Here is a 12,430-nt window from a genome sequence, read left to right on the forward strand (position 1 = left end):
CTCATTTAGAAGCTGCGATACAGCATCGACATACCGTCAAGATGTTCCGCACTGTTCCCCGCATGGCTGGGTACGTTCGTTCTGATTCAATTCCTACTCGACCGGTAGCATCATCTCGACTCGGGTGGGATGATTGCCTACGACCGTCCAATTTCTGTTGGCAATCTGCCATCTTTCTTTTGGAATACTCAATTCCGCTCATGAATTTGCTGACACTTATTGCCTGGGAATCCTAGATTCGTGTTCCGCGAGAACCGTGTCCCTTACTACCAGCGTCTCTTCCAGCAGCACGATGGCAAGCGTCAGTGGTGGAAGGTCAGTTGGTCTGCGGGTTGCACATATACATTGGAACGACTGTGTTTCGCTGACTGGTACTTTCTTCCTTGAAGACTGATCGTAGCAAGTACATCATGTACCCCTACCTCCTCTCCGTTTACGGTCTGGGCATTGGTGAGTTCTGCCGCGCTTTGAAGGAGTCATTCGTAGCTAACTCACTTTAGCCACCACCTATGCCATGTGCCGTATGGTCCTTGTTAGTACCCCTCGCCCGTTACGATGTCCCCGGAGCCTATTATCCTCGCGGCTTGTGCGCGTTCGTGAACTGACATTCAAATAGGGCCACAAGACCTGGTTCGGCAAGAACTAGATAAATCTTCGCCAGTTTCCGATCAAACACATGGACTAGCGTCTCCTGGATCCATTAGCGGTGTATTTCTATTTCGACAGACGAGTTGGTTTGAGAGGAAATATCACGACGTTGTATATAAGATCAGCCAGGGTATCAATGGAAGAGTTGGTCAGTCTGTTCAAATGATTCGTCGAGTTATTCCAATTGAGCCATGACAAGACGGTTTTATGTACTGAATGCCATCGAATATCGCTTCGTCAATCTTATAGAAGGAAGTCATTGGAACAGGTGCTCACCATTCACGTTTTTCATACTCCGAGATGCCTATCTACTAGACGCCTTTCATGTATTGTACGCTTACTAGTAAACGTGAGGCTCCAACTTCGTAGCCCTATACAATTGAGCCCCCGTCTCAATGTCTCCCGGCCATACTGCTCGTTCCTGTGATATCGTCATGGTGGGATTAGTAATCAACCGAACGGATAACTAACTATGGGATACAACCCCAGCATCCGCTCTGAGCATTAACATCCATTGACCCTCAACGAGATCAAATAGGCGACTGATCAAAATACTTAGAGGGGCATCCGACACAAGATACAACTATACACGAATAATTGAAGAAGGTTCACTTTTGTGCGAGAAAATGCCACAGAGCGCTTCCGTAGGCAGCTCACGAGATTTCAAGAATGGTCTGTCTACTGACACGGTGAACACAACGTACATCCGGTCAACTCCACAATTCTAACCCGGCCTGCTCTGAGATGAACCGAACATCTCTTGAGCGACCAAGCAAACGCGTACGGCAAGCATGCGAACCATGCAGGTAAACCTGACCATCTTTCTTCGAGACTAGACGTGCTGGCTCACCATTCCATAGGCGCAAAAAGGCAAAATGTCCTGGTGAGCAGCCTGTTTGCTCGCTCTGCGCACGATTGCGCCAGCGATGCGCATACGCTGGAGAAAGACGCAGGTCACTGCCGCATGCAACACCAGACGGATCACCTCCCGTCGCTGCTTTTACTGCTGCTGATGCCCCTGAAGTGCGAATTACTCGAACATTGGTGAGCTCGCTTCTCTGTACGAAGCAGCCTTGTTCTTTTCGTTGACTGTGTCTCAGGAGGATCGTCTCGGGAGCCTGGAAGCGAAGATGGGTAAAGTCCTTGATGCTCTAGAGTACGCGATTCCTACACTCTTGTGAGACGCGATCAGCGACTGATAATTCCAATTAGACGAAATAGCTCGAGGGCCGAACAACAGAGGGCGAACGACTCGTCTCTTCGGCCTAGTACTTTGAGCGGCCCTATAACCTCATCGATGATCAGTGCCATTACTCCACTTCCGACCTGGGAGAAAGTGCTCGCAGTGGCAGAACTGTATCTACTATACTGCGAGTCCCAGCCTCTTCCTCTTTTTCACAGAGACAGTTTCCTTAGCAGCCTCAGCTCTCGAGATCCCGAAATCCTCTACGCTATACTCGCCTTGAGTATACGATTCTCTGACGAAGACTGCCAGGGGTTAAATGATCTTGCAACTCTTGTGAGCGGCTACACAGAGGTAGCTAGAGGACTGGTCATGAGGAGAGTTTCAGAGGGCCCGGTTGAATTATCTACCCTACAGTGTCTCTGCCTTCTAAGTTTGATCGACTTTACCAGTAAGTATAGTCCTTGAGCCTACGCTTTTCGAGCCTAACCAGTTCAGACGGCAACACACATCGCTCGAGCATTCACAGTAGTCTTGCGATGAACTTGGCCCAATGTGCCAATTTAGGCTCCGAAACGCACGCTACGTTGTCCGCGGTGCTCCGCGAAGAGCGGAGACGCTGCTTTTGGAGCATCTGCCTCTTGAAGCGTTTTCATGGTGTTGAATTTGACAGCATGGGGTTCCCTGATGGGAGTTTTCCCCCGTTCCCACATAGCCCTGAGCGCCCTCATTCGCCCTTTTCGCCGAGCGGTGCAACTGATGAGGCTCGGTCTACTGGTATGGAAGACCAGGGGATCATTGCGTATGTGATCATTCTAAGCGAGGTCTTCGCCAAAACCACGAGATACGTTCATCGCCACGGCCGGCCAAGCAGTGTCCCACCCTGGTCCTCACAGTCAGAGTACTCCAAAATTATCACGCTCCAAATGGACCTGGAAACACGCATGCCTTACATTCATCGATTCAAACCGGCCAACCTCAGCGAGAGGACGGCCGAGGAGCTTCAAGCCAACCGAGGATACTGGGGTCCGTGGTTCCTGAACCAATTTCTCTATCATACAAACCTCTGCCTCCTTAATCATCCGCTTCTGCTGTCTCTGAGCCTGAGGAACTTCCGGAACTCTATTCCAGAGATATTCTTGCAACACACTTCGGACCTTATATCTTCACATACCACCTGGATCATTCATTTCATAAACTACTTTGAAGAGAAAAACTTCATTGTGTCAGATCCACTCCTAGGGTACAGCGCCGCTGTGGTGGCAACCATCGAACTACAGCTAAGTTTTACTGAAGATAAAACCATCCGACAAGAGAAGCGCGATCGCTTTTATAGATGTGTCAAGTTCGTTGAAAACATTGGGCAAAGGTGGCCTCACATGGCGCAATTGGTGAGTGATTATCATCCTATCCTACGAGACATGAGTTGACTAACAATGCTATTCATTATACAGGCGGATAAATTACAACGACTGGAAGGTGCTGTTTCAGCCACTTATCAACCTGAGCCACGGGCTCAGAATAAGAGCCTACTGATAGACCTGTCACGATTTTGGGAAATCCTCGAATACTCGTTTAACAGGGATACGGGCTCTGCTCGTCGCTTGTTCGGCGATTCGTTATACAGTGAACCGCCTACCATTGACATGGAAGTATCGCAGACGTCTCCTCTACCCGAACCCACTCGCCTGAATTCACACTCCGAACAATCACAGCCAGGGTCACGAATGTCTGAATATGGCTTTCAACCTGCTCTTCCGGTTGTGTCACACTATGCCATGGGCTCAGCAATCTCTCCGCGTCAACCAGATTTCTTCAACGACGAGCTATCTATCTTGGCCACAAACTTCTTCTCCCAGGGACAAGAGTTCTTGCGCGGCAGTGATAACAGAGAAGGAATTGGGAACTTCTAATTCACCCGGCTGGCAAATCTCGTCTGTATACTTACATACAAGTGTCTTCTACGTGAGACCGAACACTACCTTCTACCGAACTTCAAACACCTAAATACATCGAAACCTTCAAATTCAAAATAAATCAACCTCATATCTCATTGCAGCATGCAAGATCACCCTCAATTTGAGAAGCATCATAGGCGGAGCCGTTGTTAGCATCGTGATCAAGTAGATCCTTAGTTCGATCCTTTAAACGTGCCTGGAAGGACGCCATGTTGTTTGAAGTATCTCCATCCGCGAATACAGATGAAAGTGAGAAAGCCAACGATCCCACTGTGACAAAAATCAGCACTTCTACTTGAAATACGCCTCCACTAAGCATCGAGGATCACGACACCTCCCTGAAAGAGACTCACGTACCACAAAATTATACTTATCGTAGTGACAACGCCACCAAGCGCACGGCTGCTCGTACTGTATGCGCCGTTTGTTCCCAGGATGGTGATGATGAAGAGAGCAAACCAGAAAACGGTGTCGATAACATTGAGGATCATGTACGCCTTCGCACTCGCCCAGCGCTTGAACCGCTCTACATGAGCCGTGACGACTTGGTAAGCGAGGAAGATGGCGGCCTTGAGACACTGAAGCGCTCGACGTCTTGGGTCAGCCTTTGAGCTGCAACTAGCTGTTCCGGACCTCGATCAAGCCACAGAAGAAATGAGGGTACACTCACGACGGCAATACCCCAGGTGTTTGACCTGGTCTTGGGCGTACCCTTGTCCGCTATGCGTGCAATGACGAGGACAAAGTTTAGACAAAGTAATACGCCAATGATAATATGGAGTCGCAGCTTTATCTTAGGGTGGTTCTCAAAAGCGAGGTTCATTTTGACTTATGCGAGGGTTGGATCTGATAGAGTAGGCGGCCCTAGATCTTTAATGCCAGAAGCTTGTCCAGTGGAGGTAGAATAACAGTAGAACTCGCTCCGGACATTGCAAATACTCTAGGAACTGACTCTCATAAGTATTGAGTCTATTGACTGATGCCTAACAACGCAAATAGTATTAATGGCAAAGCATGAAGCCGGCCCAGGACTGGGGAATTACCCCAACAACGCAATGATTTGCACCGTACCAGGTTGCAGCTGAGAAATAATCGCTGTCCAGGCAATAAGACTGTCTCCTGCAAACCGTGGAACATTGTATCAGCCGCCATATGAGGAGGTTGCATGTTCAAGGCTCGCATTCGTATGGGTAACCCGATCAGGATTCGCATACGATAGCGGAGGGCAAGATTGATGAGTACTACTGCCGTTCCAAAAGGCCTCCTGGCTAGTCCATGCAGTGCCAGGAAATCTTCATGCTGGTGAAGGCGCGGGATTACTTGTTCACTTGATGGTAGCGAACTAGGTATCAAGTGTTGTGCGCGTTCTGATCCACGATTGCGGGTCAATCATATTGACACGATAGCAAGGAGTATATCCAAAAGAGGAGATTAAATTTGCAATCTCGGCTCGAAATGGTTAATATGTGCCAGAATTGGAGAAGAGACATGCTTTGTATTGTCGTTGATGGTCACCTTCCTATATTTGGGCATCGAAACGAATACGACCCAACCCCCCAGGCTTCAAAGACCTTACCCCTCGAGACAACAACAAAAAATGGCTCGAAAACAACAAAGCCTCCGTTTTAGAACGGCTGGGCCGCAAATCGAAAACCAAACTTCGTCATTGGAAGGCCAGGCAGAAATATGGGATTGGAGCTACACTCTCCTACGAGATTTTTGATACGACTGGGCCCGTTGACATGCACAGCTGCTAAATAGTCATCTTGGGTATTCTTCTATCCTCATTTTTCTTGCGGATTCGCCATGAAAATTCGCCATATGAATAACAATCAAACGATGGAGTAACCGAAAATCATATCACGTTACAGTTGAGTCTTGAACATGACGACTCGGCAAAATTCATTCTTCCAGAGCTGCCTTGAGTTGCTGAACGAACATCCAGATCTCAGTGAAAGTGTTGTACAATGGAACAGGTGCGACGCGGACAACGCCTGGTTCTCTCTTGTCGCAAATAATTCCTGCTTCCTGCAGTCGATGAGCTACCTTGTGCAATAGCCCAGGCTTAAGCAGAAGACTGAGTTGAGCACCTCGAGCGGCAGGATCGGAAGGTGTGACAATTTGGAATTGCCGCGACTCGTCCGTGGTGTCCTTTAACAGCAGGTACTCTAGATACGCCGTCATCAAGACAGATTTCTTGCGCAGCTCAGCCATGGAGGTCTCATCAAACACCGATAGAGCAGCGCACAAGCATGCAAGATCGATGGCCGAAGGGTTCGAAATCTGGTAACCACCCGCCCCTGGGATTGGTTTGAACTCTGCTCTGACATTAGAACTGAATAGGGTCAAGTCGACTGCTCAGAAGACTAGAACTCACTATTGTCCATCTTGAATCGCACTGATTTATCGCCTCCATACCACCCAGTCAGACGGTGTCGGAACTTTGGCGCATCCTCTCCTTCGCTGTAGTCGACTTGACCATGTTTCTCATGGACAAAGAGGCCTGCCATTGCCCCGGGGCCGGCGTTGCCGTATTTGTAAGTGCACCAAGCTGCAAAATCGACGTCCCAGTCGTGTAGCTTTAGTTGGACATTGGCGTAGGCATGAGCCAGATCCCATCCAACAATAAGTCCTCGTGAGTGCGCATATTCGGTGATCTTTGGAATGTCGAATAATTGCCCAGTGTAGTACTGGATTCCCGGAAGCAGGATGAGAGCTGCCTCGTCTGCATGCGTATCGATGTAAGACAAGATCTTCTCCGTTGGGATCTCGTATGTTCCCTCATCTGGGCCGATGAGCACCATGGTCTCCTGAGGATCTAGATGATGCCAGGCAACATGAGATTCGATGGCATACTGGTGACAGGTTAGCATAACTCACGCGGGTATTGCGAAGGTATCACTCACATGATCGCTGGGAAACGCCTTCCAGTCCATCAGGATCTTACGCTTGGTTGCAGTTGGCTTATAAAAGCTTGCGAGCAACAAGTGCAGATTCATTGTTAATGTACCCATTGCTGCGACTTCGTCGGGCGCCGCCCCCACGATCTTCGACATAGACTCGGCAGCCTGCTCAGCCAGATTCTGCCATTCCTTTAATGGGGAGTCTTCGATCTTGGTGAAGTGACCACAGACGCCAATTGACGACCATGTGTCCAGTTGCGCCTCCAAATATTTCTGGGTGGCTTTGGGCTGAATACCAAGAGAATTGCCACAGAAGTAAATACATGGTTCAGATGAAAGGCCTGAGAAAGATTCGTCAGCGACGATGAGCGGTCATTTGGGGAATAATCCTACTCACCTGGCTTCGCCAGTTTGGTAGAGGCAATGTTTGCCTTTGATGGGATGATGAATTTCTCGCGAAAGCCTGCGAGCGGGTCTGCAGCGTCCAAAGAGGCCGCATACTCCTTGCTTGCCGCATTGGCAGGGAACTCAGGCTTGGATAGTGTGCCGTTGGTAGACATGATGGATGAGGATGTGGCACCAGTGCTGTTGAAATCAAAGCAAAATGAGTTTGATTGTGACAGCCAGTCCGACACTCAATCCTTGCTTTATACGTGGTCTCGAGGTGATTCCATCGACCCCGGCGGAAGCGGGAGGCTTATCCGCTTCCGCCTCGGAATCCGTGCTCATGGAAGGAATGATTGTCAAAAGGATACCCGCAATATTAGCTTTCAATTATTGGTATGGTGATAAGGTGATTTGATCTCACAAGCCGTCCATGTCCATGCTTTGGATATCACATCACCTCATTACCTCCTTACTGTTTCCTGTGCTCATGCCGCCAAGTTATCATTCCGGGTTGGATCCGGCCCTCTTCCGCCCGAGCAGTTCCTTCCCATATATTCTGGCTTCGACATGGACAGAGTGAATATTCCTATTCTAAAGCTCGTTACCAGAATCTCTGACTATAAAGTCACTTGCACAATTGGCCACTCATTTCTCATACTGTCGAACAAGCCCTCGCCATGCTTAACACACCGGAAATCGTGCTTGACCAGTTCTGTGTTTCTCTTCGAAATGGGTTTCTTCCTGACACCCTTCCTCTGCAGAAACTGAAAGATCCATACTACTCCCCGTGGGAGGAAGTTGTCGCTGATTTACCAGCTCGGCTCACGGCGGGAAATGTACGGCAAGTGGTTGACAGTCTACCTATCCTCTCGACTTCCAGACTGCAGGAAGAATCAGAATGGCGGCGAGCATATATTGTGCTTGCTTTTATCACTCATGCCTATATTTGGGGAGGTGAACGGCCAAAAGACGTATGTGTCCTTTGTCGTTGTATGATTGCAGCTTTCTCATGGCTCTCTAGGTTCTCCCACCAGCAGTGTCGTGTCCCATCCTGGAGGTCTCAAAGCATTTAGAGCTGCCACCATGTGCTACCTATGCCGCTTTAAACCTCTGGAACTTCAAAGTCTCTTCTCCTGATATTGATCTCACTAACCCGGACAACTTGTCTATCCTCACATCTTTCACCGGTACCAAGGACGAAGAATGGTTCTTCATGATCTCTGTTGCTATCGAAGCCAAAGGAGCAGATTTGATTACCCTGATGCTCAACGCCATATATGCAGCCAACCTGGCTGACGATCAAAGAGTCACAACTCTACTTTATCAATTGAGTGATGGCCTGAAAGAGCTTGGCGAAATTCTAGAGAGGATGTATGAGAAGTGCAACCCACACGTCTTCTTCTATCAGCTTCGCCCTTACTTGGCTGGTAGCAAGAATATGGCCTCGGCTGGACTGCCCCAGGGTGTCTTTTATGATCTGGGAGGCCACGGGGAGTGGCATCAGTACAGTGGGGGAAGCAATGCGCAGAGCTCACTAATTCAAACATTCGATATCTTTTTGGGTGTGGAGCATTCAGCCACGGGGGAAGCAAAGCTGAACAACACATCTCAGTCCAAGCCTAAGATTGGCTACATTCAGGTACGCATCTTCTCTCACTGATCTCCTTATTCAAAGTCGAGCTGGGAACTGACTATCCTCGACGTAGGATATGCGAAACTACATGCCTGGCCCTCACCGACGCTTCCTGGAGATGATGATTCGAACTTCAAACGTGCGCCAATTCGCCATGAGCTACAAAGCAGATACGGAGGTCAGGAACGCATACAACACGGCAGTCATGGCTGTTGGCGCATTCCGGGATAAGCATATTCAGATGGTTTCACGATACATTATCACGCCTTCGAGGACAAAGCCAACCCAGACTTCGTCCGCACAAGTCAATCTGGCAACCGTGACAGCAGCGCATCAAGTCACACGTTCAAAGGACACTCCAGCAGGATACAGTGGTACAGGCGGAACCGACCTAATCCCATTCTTGAAACAGACTCGGGATACGACAAAAGCTGCGGCCAAATATACTGACTGAGGTGGGAATTTTCACCAGAGGCAAGCATTAATGAGTACAGAGTAGATATTCCTACTTCTTTCTAGAGCACGGAGCACGGCGTTAGGGTTTGTACATAAATCAGTTCATCTTTATTCATTTGAATGAAAACTCAGCTTTAATACCCACCGCTCGCATACCATACATGTAGTCAAACTTGGCACACACATTCTTCGCAAATATGTCATGACAAATAACTTTCTATGACTTTCTGTCATATCCATGACATCCGAAGACAAGCCGGCTCAAAGCGGTTATGGGTGGATCTCAGACAATGTGTCCGGAAGCGGATACGGAAGCGGAAATTCGATCTATTAACCCACCTGACCATTTAATAATATGTAAGGGGAACAATATGATCAGTTGAAAGTTAGATCCAGCTTCAAGGCGGCCCTACGATCCTCGTGTACTATTTGAGTCTGACATAAAGTGGGACAATCGTTTGATGGGTTGGCTGCGTTGGAAGACAGCGATCTAACGATCAATGGTAGTACTTTGACGCGAGGAACGTTCCTTGAGAGTATTTTTGCAAGCATGAGAACAACATCCTGACTGACATGCGTGTTATGCACCAGAAGGCTTAGAAGATAATTTACACGCGTTGACTCCCCAGACTTGTTGTGATTGCCCCGGTATCTCATGCCAACTCATCGGAAAAGCCCAATTGCGCTGAAAAGTAGCGGACCATGCGACGATGAATTGGCCGATGCGCATGTGCCGACCTTAGAGCATTCAATTGGGTCTATGACTGCATACTCATGTAAGGTATTCAACTGTCGGGGGACCCCGGGCACTTGGGTGGATAAAGGCAGAGGAGACGGTGCCAGAAGGAACCAGGTGATCCTGGGCACGAAGAGCATGCAGGGAGCATGCGCTGAGACCTCGTAGCAAGTGGATAGATTGGCAAGCGTGATGGCCCAAGAGTCGAAGCGAGCATCTGTTTTAGTAGGTATCCGGCGGGCAAAGGATGATCATCTCGATGATCATCTCTTTTTAGTGTTGGCAGGGATGCCTTCGCTTTCTCGCAGCTCGGCCAGCTTCTTTTCGCGCTCAATCAGCCGCTCTCTTTCTTCCTTGATCATTTGCTCAACCGTCTTGTTGGCCGCTTCTAAACGATCCAGCTCCTTATTCTCAGTCGTTCTGCTATAGGGGTTCTCCGGGGTTTCATTCTGAGGTATTTCGGCGGTCCGACCTCCACGCTGCTGCGCGGCTTGCTTTGTATTCTTCCCTCCCTTGCCCTTCTGCGTTTGCTGGGAGGCAGGTCCGCCTGTGAGGAGGTCGTAGAACGGTTCCATGGGCTCGTTGAATACAATCTCCTCGTAGTTCTGGCTGATCACCACCTCTCTGCGCTCTTTCTTGACCTCCGCACCGGGCCCGAATGGGTGTAGTTTCAAACTATGCCATAGTGTCTGTGGTTTCTCGCCGGACTCCGGCACGAAGTAGAGCTTGATTTGGATTTCGAATTCACCCCAGCCGGTCTCGGTCACCTCAAACGGTGGTTGCTCGATGGTGCGTACATTCTGCGCGTATGTCTCGTGTAGCTTGAACTGAACTTTCTTCAGCCAGTAGGAAATGTCTTCGTCATTGACTCCTTTGACAAATACGCGCCACTGGTGGGTGTGATCTGCTGGGACATGAGGGGGTTTCTTCTCAGGGTCGAATGGCCGCGCTTCGCTGCCAAAAACTGCAAAGCGTTAGAATATGAAGCCCTACAAATTCAACAGAATGGGCAAGTTAACATACCGAACGGTCTGAAAATCGACACACCCTGCGAAGAGCACTGGTCAGTATATTGCGACTGATCGAAGAGATCAACTTTGGCACGAACCCTGACGCGCTTGGTTCCAGTCGCTGAAGGCATCCTGTGTGATATTAACTCAAGGTATAATTGAAGATGCGGCAATTTGCTGAGCTTTAACGAGGCTGTTGGAACGTAGGCTTCTGGCTTTGATTATTCGGACCTGTACCGTAAACTGCCTCCTCCGATCGGCACGTGACGTGCCCGATAATCAACGATCGATGGCCGATGACGATAGTCGGAAGCAGGCGTTCCGTAGCTTTAGCTTAGCTCCAGCATTTTTATTGAGGAACTTATGAGGCATATATAAAGGACATATTTTCTACTGTTCATCTGACCTATGTCTAACAATTGCAAAACACTCAATCTCCTCATCAATCGTTTACCAGAATGGCTTCAAAACGCGTAGTAGTTGCCGGCGGAAACGGCTTCTTAGGTGGGTGATTCTTCCGCTCTTGAATAGCGTTATGGTAATGGCTGACTTTCAATTAGGATCGCGTATTTGTAAATCAGCGGTGAACAGAGGCTGGTCTGTTACATCTCTAAGGTATACTTTCACAATCCGAATTTCGGTCTTGGTGGTGCCTGCTTAGACGTCAATAGTCGGTCCGGAGAACCTCGATGGGATACTGTTACCAGCTCACACGATCGACCAACATGGGCCAAATCCGTTGAATGGGCTAAGGCAGATTTACTTCAGCCTGACACATACAAACCATTTTTGCGTGATGCCGACGTCGTGGTCCATAGTATGGGCATCCTACTTGAAGCAGATTACAAAGGCGTGGTACGAGGGAAGGAGCCAGTTGTCAGTGGCCTACAGAGAGCTTTCAGCTCGTCGAAGCTGGGTAGCCAGAACCCTCTGACGAGGCGGGATGGAGAGCGGCTGGAGCCTAAGGAGAGAGACGGACAGTTGACATATGAGATCATGAACAGGGATTCTGGTTCGTACATGTTGGGACTATCAATTGGCTAAAGACGCGGAGCTGACAGCGAACTGGAAATTAACAGCCATTGCACTAGCGAAGGAGTCATCCGGCGAACATGTTCCAACATTCGTATACATATCAGCCGCCTCGGGAGCACCAATGCTACCCAGTCGATATATCACGACGAAGCGAGAAGCTGAGACGACCATAGCGTCTGAACTGCCAGAGTTGCGAAGTATCTTCATCAGACCGCCCTTCATGTATGATTCAAGCAGAAAAATCACACTTCCAATAGCCTTGGGTGGTTTTGTTGCCTCCCAATTCAATGCCCTCTTGGGTGACAGGCTTCGATTCCTCGGTGCGATGGTCGATAAGCCTTTCCAGGTGGATCTTGTGGGCGAAGCTGTAGTGGAAGCGATGGAGGACGAGTCCATTCGGGGCGCGGTAGGAACGAAGCAGATAGAAAACCTGGCAACCAAAGCGTGGAGAAAAAGCATGCTTTGAATCCAACCTCTCGTG

The 12,430-nt window shown here is 49.1% G+C and overlaps 7 protein-coding genes across 7 annotated transcripts; 4 read left to right on the plus strand and 3 right to left on the minus strand.

Annotated features, from left to right (window-relative positions):
* Positions 1-41: 41 nt before the first annotated feature.
* NFIA_106180 (cytochrome c oxidase subunit 7) lies at positions 42-646 on the plus strand (the record flags this gene model as incomplete). The annotated part of the gene is made up of 5 exons (XM_001267026.1): positions 42-70; positions 237-315; positions 390-450; positions 501-532; positions 617-646. The coding sequence occupies 5 exons, from the start codon at positions 42-44 to the stop codon at positions 644-646; spliced, it is 231 nt and encodes a 76-aa protein (XP_001267027.1).
* A 1,859-nt stretch (positions 647-2,505) lies between these two features.
* On the plus strand, positions 2,506-3,744 carry NFIA_106190 (putative C6 transcription factor; the record flags this gene model as incomplete). The annotated part of the gene is made up of 2 exons (XM_001267027.1): positions 2,506-3,222; positions 3,286-3,744. The coding sequence occupies 2 exons, from the start codon at positions 2,506-2,508 to the stop codon at positions 3,742-3,744; spliced, it is 1,176 nt and encodes a 391-aa protein (XP_001267028.1).
* Positions 3,745-4,100: 356 nt separating this feature from the next.
* NFIA_106200 (uncharacterized protein) lies at positions 4,101-4,612 on the minus strand (the record flags this gene model as incomplete). The annotated part of the gene is made up of 2 exons (XM_001267028.1): positions 4,101-4,394; positions 4,460-4,612. The coding sequence occupies 2 exons, from the start codon at positions 4,610-4,612 to the stop codon at positions 4,101-4,103; spliced, it is 447 nt and encodes a 148-aa protein (XP_001267029.1).
* A 1,079-nt stretch (positions 4,613-5,691) lies between these two features.
* NFIA_106210 (kynureninase) lies at positions 5,692-7,252 on the minus strand (the record flags this gene model as incomplete). Its single annotated transcript, XM_001267029.1, has 4 exons — positions 5,692-6,107; positions 6,167-6,644; positions 6,696-7,033; positions 7,090-7,252. The coding sequence occupies 4 exons, from the start codon at positions 7,250-7,252 to the stop codon at positions 5,692-5,694; spliced, it is 1,395 nt and encodes a 464-aa protein (XP_001267030.1).
* A 504-nt stretch (positions 7,253-7,756) lies between these two features.
* Positions 7,757-9,166, plus strand: NFIA_106220 (indoleamine 2,3-dioxygenase; the record flags this gene model as incomplete). Its single annotated transcript, XM_001267030.1, has 3 exons — positions 7,757-8,050; positions 8,101-8,718; positions 8,786-9,166. The coding sequence occupies 3 exons, from the start codon at positions 7,757-7,759 to the stop codon at positions 9,164-9,166; spliced, it is 1,293 nt and encodes a 430-aa protein (XP_001267031.1).
* Positions 9,167-10,167: 1,001 nt separating this feature from the next.
* On the minus strand, positions 10,168-11,045 carry yaf9 (YEATS domain-containing protein YAF9; the record flags this gene model as incomplete). Its single annotated transcript, XM_001267031.1, has 2 exons — positions 10,168-10,868; positions 10,928-11,045. 2 exons carry the CDS (start codon positions 11,043-11,045, stop codon positions 10,168-10,170), a joined length of 819 nt encoding a protein of 272 aa, XP_001267032.1.
* Positions 11,046-11,733: 688 nt separating this feature from the next.
* horA (ubiquinone biosynthesis protein COQ11) lies at positions 11,734-12,415 on the plus strand (the record flags this gene model as incomplete). The annotated part of the gene is made up of 2 exons (XM_001267032.1): positions 11,734-11,926; positions 11,994-12,415. 2 exons carry the CDS (start codon positions 11,734-11,736, stop codon positions 12,413-12,415), a joined length of 615 nt encoding a protein of 204 aa, XP_001267033.1.
* Positions 12,416-12,430: the final 15 nt, after the last annotated feature.

Source organism: Aspergillus fischeri, genomic scaffold (assembly GCF_000149645.3).
Source record: "Aspergillus fischeri NRRL 181 1099437636245 genomic scaffold, whole genome shotgun sequence".
In the NCBI taxonomy this organism is placed as follows: Eukaryota; Fungi; Ascomycota; class Eurotiomycetes; order Eurotiales; family Aspergillaceae; genus Aspergillus; species Aspergillus fischeri.